This window comes from Haliotis cracherodii, unplaced genomic scaffold (genome assembly GCF_022045235.1).
Source record: "Haliotis cracherodii isolate W230 unplaced genomic scaffold, xgHalCrac1.p SCAF_4, whole genome shotgun sequence".
NCBI classification, from domain to species: Eukaryota; Metazoa; Mollusca; class Gastropoda; order Lepetellida; family Haliotidae; genus Haliotis; species Haliotis cracherodii.
The window spans coordinates 70003111-70017973 of NW_027266297.1; the positions used below are offsets into that span (position 1 = coordinate 70003111).

The 14863-nt window shown below is 41.5% G+C and overlaps 2 protein-coding genes across 2 annotated transcripts in view; both read left to right on the forward strand.

Annotated features, from left to right (window-relative positions):
* The first annotated feature begins 388 nt into the window (after positions 1–388).
* On the forward strand, positions 389–3036 carry LOC139478525 (myc protein-like). Its single transcript, XM_071261018.1, has 3 exons — positions 389–520; positions 1199–1709; positions 2085–3036. Exons 1-3 carry the CDS (start codon positions 449–451, stop codon positions 2690–2692), a joined length of 1191 nt encoding a protein of 396 aa, XP_071117119.1. The 5' UTR covers positions 389–448; the 3' UTR covers positions 2693–3036.
* A 5038-nt stretch (positions 3037–8074) lies between these two features.
* LOC139479267 (tRNA dimethylallyltransferase-like) overlaps positions 8075–14863 on the forward strand; it is a 46170-nt gene continuing 39381 nt past the window's right edge. The window contains exons 1-3 of the mRNA XM_071262133.1: positions 8075–8203; positions 8755–8898; positions 11995–12093. Of these exons, the coding sequence (XP_071118234.1) occupies positions 8075–8203; positions 8755–8898; positions 11995–12093 (372 nt within the window). The remainder of the gene's footprint in view (positions 8204–8754; positions 8899–11994; positions 12094–14863) is intronic.

Sequence of the window (14863 nt, forward strand, 5' to 3'; positions counted from 1 at the left end):
TGGGTGTGTCCGGTGCAGGCGTCCATAGTAACTTACCACAATGACAGTCAGGAGTTACTTTTGATTGACTCCTGCAAGTGCATAAAGTTCATTGTGATTGGCTGCCTCCTGAATAATCATCACAATAAGCTCCGCCTTCACAGATTCCCGCCACCATGCCTGATTACGGCTTCTTCCTTCACCGCGAAATAGTCCCCATGTTTTACAATTATTTTAATAGCTGATATATTTTTTCATATAGCAACTGCATTATATTATTTGCTATTGCTGTTAAAAAGTAGTCTTTTGTAAATTTACAGTAAAATACCGCACTACGAGAATTTGCGTAAAAATGACCTTGACGAAAGGTGAAGCGCGTAGGAATATCGTCATCCTCCAAGTCGTCTTTCATTTATGAAGGCTCGCCAACTCGAGAGATCATTGCCCCTTGGACTACACAAGCGAGCAAATGCCGATGAAAGCTACTCCTCGCATTTTGGATACCTATATGATGTCAACACCCAGATGTATTAACACCAAAGTAAGTATTTCATGCATATGCTCTACTGTCATTGACAGTAAGTGAATCTAAGAGGAAGTAGTGAAATATTCCGCGAAATGTTTTGTGTTGTGTAGCCTAACCGGATTGAATGTGAAGAATTTCCTAATTTGTACTCAAGCTAATTTGTGACTGATATGACATGTGGCAGTTTAAGATTTGCCTTCGAGTTTGGTCAAGTGTTTAGTACCCTTTAGTATCACTATATAAGCTTCATTGTGTGATTTCCTCATGTGGAGCACGGAGTTCACATGCACGAGATCCGCGTAGTAGGTCTGGCTGAGCAACGTGGGTTTCACGTGGCCGCCATGCCGGTATGTCTGAACTCGTCCCCAAACAGCTGCTACAAGTACAACTTCGTATTTGTACACTAATTCAGAGTTCAAATGTATTTTATACGTTATACTAGATGACTGACTTGTGAATTTGTCGCTGTCACACAAGGGCATGGCATAATTAGTTGTTTATCGAATTAGTTAGTTCAGTGTGTAATGTCAAGATAGAGAAGTAGGCGTGTCCAGACGCAATGCAAGCGTGTTCCTGTATATTTAAACATGTAGATTTGCTATTTTAAATCACTTGGCATTTCATAGTGTAATTGTTTTCAGTATAAATTGAACTAGCTATTGAATTTATTTTTATTGTGTGTTTTCTTTTTAGGACATGGCCAAGATACATTCACTGGAGGAAATGGACGAGAGCAGTATGTACTCATTCATGGACAACGAAGGCGATGTTGATTTCTACAATCTCAACACGCCAACTTTGATGCCAAGTGAAGACATATGGAAGAAATTCGAGCTCTTGCCCACACCTCCACGTTCACCAAAACACGAAGTGTCCGACCTTCTCGACTATGAGTCGACCGATATTTCGGACTTCTTGCAGAATGAGGCAGTTCTCAAGCCGCCGAATTTACCCTTTCCAGAATCGCCACCGCCGTCTAGTTTATGTTCGAAATTGATTCAGGACTGTATGTGGTCTGGAAGTCACCAGATTGGGTTTGATATGAAGGTTGAGAAGTCACCATCTCCCGGACCGGACACCCGACAGAACGAAAACGGCCAGACCGAGACCCCCTCGGACTGTGTGGACCCTGCGGCGGTATTCCCCTACCCCATCAGCGATACCCGACTGACCAACCTGGGAACAGAAACGCCCTCTGACTCTGGTATGTATTTTGACCAAGCTCTGGCATTTTTGTGGATGTACATGCATCATCCGATTAAAATATTGATTTGTAATGATTTGTAAATGCGTTCGATTCAGATGTCTAACTAATAGTTAGTCATTTAGGACGTACATACACCCCCGTTTCACATAGATTTCATTGCATTGCGCAACATGGTCTAGGGGCAAGCAACTCCTGCATGGAAGAGAATATCGGTAGAGCCCCCGTCCTTTTATTGTTGACTTTCAGTGATAAGGATTTTCCATACTGACTAATATTAAGACTATTTTGATTCCCAGGAAATATGTTAGAACATAATCCATTCGTAACTGAAATGAAGAATCACTATTTTAAAATGCTGTCTTTTTTTTCCAGAGGAGGAGATTGATGTTGTCTCAACAGAAGATGTTCATGAATCCAGGATACCCTCCCCCCAACCCCTGTCAATCAACCTAAAAAATGTGAAGACGGTAACTGTAAGGACAGAAAGTGCTAAACGTGAATCTAAGTCCGTGCATGTAGTGATCGGCTACCCCGATATGGACGTGCATAACTATAGTTTACCTCACTCATACAAAAGGACTCGATCATCTCCAGGTCAAACACACATTGCACCAAAACGGATTAAACGTGAATTGAGTGAACCAGACTTCAAGAAAGTGTGTCAAAAACTGAAGGCAAGTAGTAGATCTTGCAGTAGAAACAATTCCGATTCAGAGGAAGGTGGTGAAGGTAAAAGGACTCAACATAATGTGCTAGAAAGGAAACGTAGAAATGACTTAAAGTACAGCTTCTTTTCATTGAGAGACAATGTACCCGAGTTGAGGGAAAAGGAGAAAGCCCCCAAAGTGCTCATTTTGAAAAAATCGGCAGACTTTATTTATGAATTACGAAGACAAGAAGCATCTCTTTCCAAGGAAGTGACATCGTTGAAAGAAAGACATGAAAAATTGAGAAGGACGTTGTCAGCTTTGAGACAATAAATTTGTTGGACTTAAATACTTGTTTGTTCATCACTGCCATGATTGGAGTATATCGTGGGCGGCGATTTCATTGTGTGTGCCGTGTTCAAATGGCTGTTGTTGTAGGTTGTTGAACCTAATGTGATGGAATTTATTATGAGTGTTGCATTTGTTGGCTTTACTGTTGTATATATGTATCAATAAGTAGCATTATTTTATGCCAGTCTGAAGGTCACGGGCTATTGTGTGTTCTTTTGCTTTGAGAGGAAAGGGCATTTCTCATGTATCATGCATTCTTGTTTTTGTATAAAACCTTTAAAAACAACTCACTAAAAGAAATAAATTAAAATTCTTTTTTTTCCAAACACAGATCCTTGTTGTATCCTTACTTATGTCATTGTCTGGATAAAACGCGGGAAATTGCGCCCGCCAGCCAATGAAATTTCCGCCTGTTGCATTCCATTCACATTGATGTAAAAAGCGATGTGTACTCACGTTGGGTCACAGACGGAAAACTAGGTCAGATTAGCTTTACGCCATTACTGGCGCGTACCTGGACGAGACAGGCTCACGTGACTTTCTTGGAAAAGGTGATAAAGTGTTTAGGTGCGGCCCACCTGACATCGTTTGTTCTGTCCGGCTGGGACAGGCACTTAGCGTATTTAAATATATTCCCGACACTGGCCGTTATAAACCTGTTACTTGCATGTTTGTGTTGTGGAAAGATAGCTGTTTGCTGTGATTCACTCATCTGATTTGTTCGAACTAGGAGTAAATGTATGGTTTAAGTACGTGTAAATTAATAAGGCACCAACTTTCTCATTATCATAAGCTGTTTTGATTCAATGGGGAAGAAAATGTTTGTCGACCTTGTTGAGATTTTAGTATGTTTGACGTTACAAACGAACATGAGACTCCAGTGTTCGAGTGGTGGATTGTGGTGGTTCGGTACAAACGCTAAGTTCGATGGACCGACAAGCAGTGTAAAGATGAGTGGGGCGCGTCATTAATTAGCCTCGTTTGGCGGCTTATTGTATAATTGGCTCGGACTGAAGTAGCTTTTCATGAAGAAAGGAGAGAAGATTGCGTAACTTACAAATTAAAACTACCTTGAAATTGCCCTTTCACCTGGGCGCAAGGAAATGGGATTTGATGAGTAGAGTATATCCGGTTCGCGTTGACACGCGAATTAGCGTTGTGTAATGAGATCTATTAGCCCTGTGTTTAACTGCCAGTTGTGTAACTCAGCAAAGTAACCTGTCGCATCCCCACTCTGGGCTTTGGTACGCAGTTCGCAGACATATTGTATACCCATTTCTGTAGAGGACAAGGAAAGAGAAAACGGACGCTTGTGGGCGGGACTCGTTGACATGCGAATTGCTGCTTTGTTGTTCTTATTTGGGTTGCACCAGCAGGCTACCATGCGTTTCCAGCATGTCCGGGAATAACTGGCGGGTGCAAAACACGACTTTCGTGAGCTTGATAACATACAGTGCGACGCATAATGTCTTGGTTATTGAAATCCACCTGACAATAGCTATGCGACCGTGCCAGCGAAAAGGAGGGGCAAGTTGCACAGGTTGTAGACGTTTACCACGCGGGTGAAATGTAGCGATCTGAGGGCGAATTTTGGATTCGAAACCAGATCAGCACGCTTCGGCTTGGTTAAGGGCCAAAACTCGACACATCGTGAACTGGTCCACTGTGCCATACGACCTTGTTTGTTGTTTAACGCCGCACCCAACAAAATTCAAGCTCTATGACGGCGGTCTATAAATTAAAATCGAGTCTGGACCAGAGTAAATGACATGTGCATCGATTCACGCAATTGGGATACGATGGAATGCATTAACCAAGTCGGCGAGCCTCACCAGCCGATCCCGCTAGTCGCCTCTTAAAGCATGGGTTGCTGAAAACCTATTCTACCCCGGATCTTCACGCGTCCCATACAACATTGGAGACTACTGCGTCTCTTGCGTGATTTGACAAGACGCCAGGACAACGTCATTGCTTACAACGTCGTTTGCATTACGTCAACACGTGTTCTTCGTGTTGATAAACCCGTGAAGATCCGGGATAGAATAGGTCTTCAGCAACCCATGCTTGTCGTGAGAGGCGACTAACGGGATCGGGTGGTCATGCTCGCTGACTTGGTTGATGCATGTCATCGGCCTCAAATGCGCGGATCGATGCTCATGATATTAATCACTGTATAGTCTGGTCCAGACCCGATTATTTACAGACCTCCGTCATATATGTAGCTGGAATAATTTGCGGCGTTAAATAACAAACGAACAAAATGACTTCGCAGTACTCAAAGCCCGCGACATTCTGAAGAATGTCGCTATGTAGTAAGTCGAACAACGTGACTACCTCTTAGTGAGGAGTTTCCCCGCACTACAGGCATCGATACTCCCTGGTTGTAACCCTAGTGGTTAAAAAGTTACTTCGTAACGCCCAAGAGCTGGGTTCGCCTCCTGGGTTCGACCCCATGACATGCTTCACGGTGGCCCGGCAAGTGCCATATTGTCCTGCTGTCTTGTCTCTGTTCCACAAAGCCATACGACGATCAGTTTGGTAGTGTATGAAAATTATGACCGTCTTGGCGCTGAGACCACTATGTGAATACCCAGGTATAAACACTACAATACCAGGTTTGGGTTTATTTCAATCTTCAGCATCAGTACACACACACTCACACACACACACGCCGCGTTATTCAACGAACAGGTTCAGACCGCGTTACCCCGGTAACAGGTTCAGGCCGCGCTTCTCCAACAGGTTCAGACCACGTTACCCCATCAACAGGTTCAGACTACGTTACTCCATCAACAGGTTCAGGTCGCGTTACCCCATCAACAGGTTCAGGCCGCGTTGCTTCTGGTTCAGACCGCGTTACTCCATCAACAGGTTCAGGACGCGTTACTCCATCAACACGTTCAGGTCGCGTTACCCCATCAACAGGTTCAGGCCGCGTTGCATCTGGTTCAGACCGCGTTACTGCTTGAACAGGTCCAGCTTTAATTCTATTGATTGTAAGGCGACAAGCTTGTAAGAGGCAACCAACGGGATCGGGTGATCAGGCTCTCTGACTTGGTTGATGCATGTCATATCCCAATTGCGTAGATCAATGCTCATGATATCAGTCACTGGATTGTCTGGTCAAGAATCGATTATTTACTGACCGCCGTCATACAGTTGGAATATTGCTGACCGTGGCGTTAAACAACAAACAAAGTAGCTCGTGACATGGACGTCAAGGTAGTCCTACACCATGACTGTGGAATTTATATAAAAAAACAAACAAACAAAGTCCAGTTTGCTTGCGAAACAGCAGAAGAGGAAAGGGTCTTTCGAAGAGAGAAAAAAATATTTTAAGGACATGTTTTCATTGACTAAGTGTTAGTCTAACGGCAATTCTCGCCTCGCGCTGGTACAATGACACACACACCCTATAGCTCAACACGGTACATAAAATCGACATAAGTCAATATTCAAATGCCAACTGTGACAAACAATATTGCCTCCAGCGACTCTTTGCAGCTAAAAGTACACCACGAATCTGGCGGGAAGGCTGTGCTCACGTGACCTGTAACTGTCATGGTCTGCTGGCATGATCATAGTGACCTTGCTCGGAAACTGCGCAGTTTGCCTCGACCACAGCTTGGATGCTGGACATTCGCTTCATGCGAAATATACTATTTGACACCAAACAAAATATCCATATTTGAACGCTAGTGAATTCGTGTGCGAGCAACACCCTCATGCGCATATATTTCATTTATTAAAATTTCTTAGGGATGAAATATTATTAACAGTTGTAAAATTCATCTGAATTTTCTTGTACGATGACGAGTTTCGTTGTGACAGCGACAGCTACACAGGAATAAACTCGATGTTGTTAAGCGAGTTCCTGGCGTGGATCAATGGCCCGTGTGTAGTAGTATATATACATATGGGACCGAAATAATTCGGGACAGCTTGCCAGGTTGTGGCGCAACGTCTCAGGTCTTGGCGACGTGATCGCAAACCTTGGCGATGTGATAGCGATACCCGCGGTTCTTCAATACACGCGACTGTTGTGATTGTAATTTACTGTTTACGTGATGGCAGGGAGAAACGTTCCTATACAATCAAACATAGCTTGGCTCCATTCCAGCTCGTTGTGATCAATCAAACCGAGTTTCTCATACATATATTGACTACAAGTGGTGTAATCTGTTTCACAACTAGACGCAACGTTTCTTTCTGCGCATTCATAACAGATAACCTAATAAGTTGAGGCCTTGTTATAGACCTTGTACAAGAGGCTTATTTTTTCATGATTCTAACTTAACTCAACCTGTTTTATCCCACGCTCACAACATACTGGAGAATCATATTCTGAACATTGATATTTACACGTGATCTAATTGAGCAATAAACACGTAAACAGGTATAGCCGTGTTTTAATATGATTTCTTATATATGTATACAACTCCCAAAAAATCTGGGGAAAACGTCGCGTCAAAGATTATTGCACTTATATAGCGACGTGCATGCACGTGTATGTGTGTGTGTGGCTGCTTGAACTAGTCCGGACTGATGCCGATTTATAGTGCTAGCACACTGGGATACCATGCCGCAGTTTAACATGAATACCTCACTCAGACACAGCATACGGACTCAGAGCAGACCAGTCCTTTGTTTTAGCCCCTTAATGCCGAGCGCCAGACAGGGTAACAACAAGTACCATCTTTTAACGTCTTTTGGTATGACGCGGCCGGGGATCGAGCCCCGAACCTTCCGCTCTCGGGGCGGACGCTCTACCATTAGACCACGGAGGCGGTCGGCTTGTTTGTACTAGTCCGGATTTATTAAAGATAATCTAGGTCATAACATAATATTTTGTATTGGTACTTTGTATTATCCTGACTTATTATGTAACTATTTATATAGTTTATACAATATTGTCTCTGTATCTACATGGAACATTTGCGCAATAAAATCCTGTATCTTATATATGAAACCCCACAAAGAAATAGATACATCCTTTTCATCAAGGAATTCAAGTAAGTGTGATTTGATCATGTTAGAAATTAATTATATTCTCTTAAATAGTCACAGAGACCCGTGCTCATTCCATTTTTTCTCGCACAAATCGTTTTGACATTAGGCCTGACAGTCATGGAACAGTCATGATTTAATAAAACACAACATTGTATGACTAACGTTAATTGATTAGCTAGGCCATTCCTTCGTACCATGTTATACGACGCAAATGAAAGTCATACCGATTAAGAAAACAAAAGGCGTTGCTATGTGTGACTGTTTATGAGGTCATATTGCCCAACAAAGCGTAATTTCTCTACACATTCTGTTCAAAGGATAGAGTGAATAGAGTTATGCCCCTTGAAAGAGGAGATGATGGCGGCCGTGAGACGACTGCCGGTTGTTGTTGTGTTAGGAGCAACAGGCACCGGTAAATCAAAGCTTGCCATCGAACTGGGACAGAAATTCAATGGAGAAATAATCAGTGCTGATTCAATGCAGGTTAGGATAACTATATATCAGAAGCGACATTGTGTGCATCACATCGAAATAAAACACGTGTTTGCCGAACAACTTTGGTTTTTTATGCATACGAATGACGCTGTGATGGGGCCTAATCAATTCTCTTGATATTGATGTAACTGACCCAATAGTGTTGACATGTATTGTTACGAGACCGACCAGTTGCCATCTTCATTCACTACTGTCGATGTAGAAATGGGGATTTCCAGGTATATAAATAGCTCAACACGTGTTTGTGTTATTTTGAGCAGTAAAACAGGGGGCCTATTACAGCATGTTGTATATTTGGCTATTGAGTCACTGACTAATTTGAATTTTCATATACTGTCACTCTGTTATGATTTTTCAAAAGTATATTTATGTGATATTTCATCGCTGATCTTGCTTATAGATACACGTGTACATGTATCTTATAAAACATGTTCATACTGTTATTGAGGCCACCCACAGGGTAGCTCCTCATTCTGTTTTGCACAGGATAAACTTGTCACTCAAAGTACATGTTTTCACTGAGTGCATATTTGTTGCAGATATATGAAGGTCTAAACATCATCACAAACAAGGTGACTTCAGCTGAACAACTCCAGTGTCGGCACCACCTCATCGGCTACGTCAACCCCTTCACCAACACATCCAACACCGTTGTCAACTTCAGAGACAAAGCTCTTCCTATAGTATCCTGTATGCAACAAGAATTCCTGAACACAAAGGCCTTTTCGGTGGCGCATTTGTCAGCCCACATTTGTGCCAAAAAGCTACACACCATGAGTACAAATCTCAGTTGATACATGTCACTTCCAACTCTAAGGGACAGGATGTCAACCATCCTGAAGCTTTTTTTGTAACCAATAGCCGATAACCCCTGCTTGCTTTGCTCGCCTTATTTCGCGAAATAATTTTCTGCTTCAGCTGACCAAACCGCGAGTGTGAGCTCTATATCACGTGAACAGACTTCTCTCTTGTTTGTGAACAAACACACTTAGTCTGGAATGAGAAATATCGGGTCTAATTCAAACCTTTCGGTGCGTTTTACATATTGTGTTGTATAATTATAAAATATGCTACTTCAACTGCGACTGTGAGGTGCAACAACATAGCTTTACACATCAAAGTGACAGTATTGCTAGCTCTCCGTAGGGCTTCCTAGACAGCATGTGAACGATAAATACGCAAATGGAAATGAAATACATTTTCACATTTTAGGATATTTTCTCAATGAAAGTTATGTTTATCTAAATGTGTTTACTTGTCCAAAATGAAACGGATGAAAAACAAATGAATGGACTGTGTGAGATGTGACGATGTGACAGAGGTACTCGGCTGGCCGCATGGAACTCTGGGTAGGAGAGTGATAGGCTTCATACGACCAAGGCATATTTATATTGTAATCTATTGTATGATAAACACTGGCTTTTAATCTAATCAAGCTGGTAATGGGTATTTTGTAACTCATTCGTAAGAAAAACACACATCCTTTCTCTTCAATTTGCCTCTTAAAAAAAACATTACTGAAGCCAGTGTACTCTGAGCTGCGCTTGCGTTATCGGCTTCTCTGTGTGGAGTTCTATTGTTTTGGTTTGAGAATTGAATTGTGACGTCACACTAATTATTTCATGCATGATTTAAAAACACACAGAACTGTCAATGTAAGTCCCTTTGAGCAGACAGTGACACAGATCGAGCCCAAGTCACTGACGCTAACACAACATATTATAAGGATTAGGGTTGGGATGGGTAACTCGGAACGGATGGGTACTGAGTAGGACCTGGGTACCCACAGGACTTCCCAAACCCGTGGTTAGTCACGTGATATATTGCTTAATGACAAAAATGATCTAGATCTGTATGGTTACACAACAAGTCACTAATGTTAGCATTTCTTTTTGACTATGCCCGTAGACTTTCTGACATATATATCTTTGAATAAAGATAACTTCAGTCAACTTCAGTGTATGCACAAGCAAATCAATTTATCCATTTTGCAAGGGCTACGGTCAAACCAGTTCCCAATCAGACATTTTGTACCTATCTCTTGAGAACTACAGTGGGTACTCGGGTAAGTTCGGGTTGTTTGGGGGTGGGTACCTGGGTAGTAAATTTGGACTTGTCCCATCCCTAATAAGGATACATCTATTCAGTTCCATATATTTAGAATATAATGTTTTATGAAATGAGTTTGTTGTATCTTCTCGGGCTGACTATTGAAAGTCATATCTATTATTGCATTAGTTACGGTATAGTTTAAAACACTGTTGTGAATCCATTGTACATCCCACATGGGGACAAATCCAAATATGTCTGCTAAGTTTTAGATTTATCGGATGCTGTGGGAGTTAAGGAAGGTAGTATTGTCTGATGTAAATGTGGGCACATTGTGAATGGATACCAAAGTCTCTTTGCAAGGGGAATGGTTAACAGTACTTTAGTTGTGTGATGTGATATCAGTATGTAAAACTTTCTTATTTAGGTAGCTAGAGCCACCAGACTTTCTTATTTAGGTGGCTAGAGCCACAGGAGTTTCTTTTTAGGTAGCTAGAGCCACAGGACTTTCTTATTTAGGTAGCTAGAGACACAGGAGTTTCTTATTTAGGTAGCTAGAGACACAGGACTTTCTTTTTTAGGTAGCTAGAGACACAGGAGTTTCTTATTTAGGTAGCTAGAGACACAGGACTTTCTTATTCAGGTAGCTAGAGCCACAGGTCTTTCTTATTCAGGTAGCTAGAGCCACAGGTCTTTCTTATTTAGGTAGCAAGAGCCACAGGTCTTTCTTATTTAGGTAGCTAGAGCCACAGGACTTTCTTATTTAGGCAGCTAGAGACACAGGAGTTTCTTATTTAGGTAGCTAGAGCCACATGACTTTCTTATTTAGGTAGCTAGAGCCACAGGTCTTTCTTATTTAGGTAGCTAGAGCCACAGGACTTTCTTATTTAGGTAGCAAGAGCCACAGGACTTCCATATTTAGGTAGCTAGAGCCACAGGACTTTCTTATTTAGGTAGCTAGAGCCACAGGACTTTCTTATTTAGATAGCTAGAGCCACAGGACTTTCTTATTTAGATAGCTAGAGACACAGGACTTTCTTATTCAGGTAGCTAGAGCCACAGGTCTTTCTTATTCAGGTAGCTAGAGCCACAGGTCTTTCTTATTTAGGTAGCAAGAGCCACAGGTCTTTCTTATTTAGGTAGCTAGAGCCACAGGACTTTCTTATTTAGGCAGCTAGAGACACAGGAGTTTCTTATTTAGGTAGCTAGAGCCACATGACTTTCTTGTTTAGGTAGCTAGAGCCACAGGTCTTTCTTATTTAGGTAGCAAGAGCCACAGGACTTCCATATTTAGGTAGCTAGAGCCACAGGACTTTCTTTTTTAGGTAGCTAGGGACACAGGACTTTCTTATTTAGGTAGCTAGGGACACAGGACTTTCTTATTTAGGTAGCTAGGGACACAGGACTTTCTTATTTAGGTAGCTAGGGACACAGGAGTTTCTTTTTCATGTAGCTAGAGTCACAGGAGTTTCTTAGGTAGGCAGCTGGAGACAGAAGACTTTATAATAATATGGGTATTCCTGGTCCTTCATATTTGCTTCAAAATGTAAGTGCCTTCTTGTGTCATACACAGGTTAAGAGGTGGGATATGGATTAGCAAGTGTTTTATTTTGTTCTCTACGATATGATGTGGCCACCATCATGATGTTTACATGTCTACTGACATGTTTAAGTAAGAGTCACAAGTTTGTGTACATGAAAACATGGATGCTGTTCCTCAACACTGTCAGATAGAGAAGGTGGCAGCTGAGGGGAAACTCCCCATCATTGTGGGCGGCACCAACTACTACATCGAGAGTCTTCTGTGGAACTTCCTTGTTGACCCCCAGGTATGTTGAACTTGTATTATTTTTTATGTTATCCTTTAGGCCTGCAGGTATGTTAAACATTGATCATGACATTGTCTCAACATCCTCAGATATGTCATCCTCAGATATCATGATCTTGTCATCTAGACCCACAGCATGACAGATGTTGTTAGCCACCAATAGCATTATGGATGTTGTTCGCCACCTATAGCATTACGGATGTTGTTAGCCACCCACAGTATTACAGATGTTGTTAGCCACCCACATCATTACGGATGTTGTTAGCCACCTACAGCATTGTGAATGTTGTTAGCCACCCACAGCATTACGAATGTTGTTAGCCACCTACAGCATTATGGATGTTGTTAGCCACCCACAGCATTACGAATGTTGTTAGCCACCTTCAGCATTATGGATTTTGTTAGCCACCCACAGCATTATGGATGTTGTTAGCCACCTACAGCATTATGGATGTTGTTAGCCACCCACAGCATTATGAATGTTGTTAGCCACCCACAGCATTATGAATGTTGTTAGCCACCCACAGCTCTACGGATATTGTTAGCTTCAGACCAGGTCAGGACAAGTCCACAATTACCCTGTATGTTAGATGCAATTCCAGTAAGAAAAGTACATAAAAACATGTTTGACCGATCACCCAACCTTAACCTGATGGAACATTAATGTAATTCAAACCTCAAGATAAGTCTTCTCGGACCTAATGAGGTTTAGTTAGAGATGCAACTGAAGCACCTGAGACAGGTGAGGAGTAATTAACACCGACTCAGGTAGATGAACTCGCCAGGTGGCCTGAGTTCATGGAGAGTTGACCACAGTTTATGTAAGGTCACATATATCATGTGGAGAGATGTATACTCCAGTCTTGCTTATTGTGAAGGCTTATCAGGTCAGGTAAACAGTCATTGTGATAAGACATGGCTGTTGGCAGCCGGCTGACATGGTGGCCCTTCTGGTAACACTCATACAACCACAGCACAGGATGTAGAGTAGGGACAAGCCTGCTGGTACACTAACACTTAGTCAATCAAATAAAATTATATTTTTTTTCTTGGAAAGAATTTTTCCTCTTCTGTTGTTTTCATATAGAATCAAGCAAACTAGACTTAGTTTGATCTAGACTTGTCTTGGCTTTTAGTAAAAACAAAGTACCTAAATAATATAAATTCCGCAGTCATGGTGCAGGTTCTAGCCTGCTGTCTACTCCGGAACATTTCTGGCTGAGCCACTATGTCTTGTTCATTGGTGCACCTCCGTCACTGACAAAATGCTTGTTTTTAACACATCCTTAACTTTTTTATATAACTTTTATTCTAATAGTGTTGTTTAGGAAAGTAATCTAGTTCTGGGAATGTGTGCTGCTTCTTGCCTGTTAAGATATTTTAACTTGCTTATCCATCTTCCTGAGGCAAGGGAATTAACTGTCCAGTTCTGGGTTTGTTACTTGGGTGAATGAATATGTGCTCTGGTTTCACCAAAGTAAAACACATCTTAGACCTGCATCATTTGGGGCTTTCCTCCCACAGGTCACCCTGTGATATAACTGAAATAATGTCCAGTTTCCACCCTTGTCGAACTAGGCTGGAATCATGGAGTTACTGTTTGGCTGGACTAACGAGTCTATGCATAGTCCAATCAAAATTGTGTAACGAAATCGACGCATGGTTTTCAACAACATGGCGATTTCGGCCGATTGCAGGATCTACAGAACTTGTGTTCCCTCACCTGAGCGTTGGCAGATGTTTTCAAAATCTCTTCATGTTTTTAATCAAGGTGCTCAAGTGATTTCATGTACTTCGTGATGTAAGACCAATAAGATCATTTAGACTGGGAGCCACCATTTTGTTTGAAGCAAATCAATGTGATATGAGAGGTGGAATCTGATTGGTCTATTGGAGGGACATAGAAGGGACATAACTTGTAATAGCCACTGGTGGCCCTACGATTGAGCCTTGAAATTCCAACCTAAAGTATTCACGGAAATGAAAAAAACCTGTTTTTTCGATCTCAGATTTTAAATAAATGCAGTTAATATACAAAATCTATAAATATTCAAACAACTCAATTAGTACTAATTGGGCCTTTGCACAAATACAGCGTATCAAAGGTTTTTATGTCTTTTTACACGTAAAAGTGTGTAAAAATATGAACAAAACAGACTATTGTGAAACTGAGCATAACCAGGTGTTAGTAGATCAAGGTAAATTTCTAGACCTATGACACCTTGACGACAGGTGAAAACAGGTGCTTGAAACCCACGTGCATGTGATTTGTCAGTGGTTAGTGATTTGTGAGTGGCATTGTGGAATAGTGAATCATCGTCAAAATATCAGAACGTAAAAGTAACATATTCCCTTCTCAAACAACAACTTACATGTCATTATTATTATGTACATAAACATAGCTGTTATTTTGACGTCATTGGTTACCATGACATCACAATCAAATGACCTCGCTAATGGCTCTGCTACTGAAGCTGTTAGCAGTACTTTTTACACTTAGACACAACTTATTACTGTCTTCAAACTGAAAAAGATTGAAGAATGATGTTGGATGATAAATAAAATCTCACCCTCGTGTCTTTTGATATAAAATATATCAACACTCGTTGATGAATTTGAAAAAATCCTCAGCAAGCCTGGGAGTTTTTCCACTTAAATCGTGTTGATATATTCGATATCAAAAGACACTCGGGTGACATTCTATATATGCCAGCAAATCTCCAGAAACGTGAACACCATCACGGGGAGGCATGGACAAGTGTGACCTCACA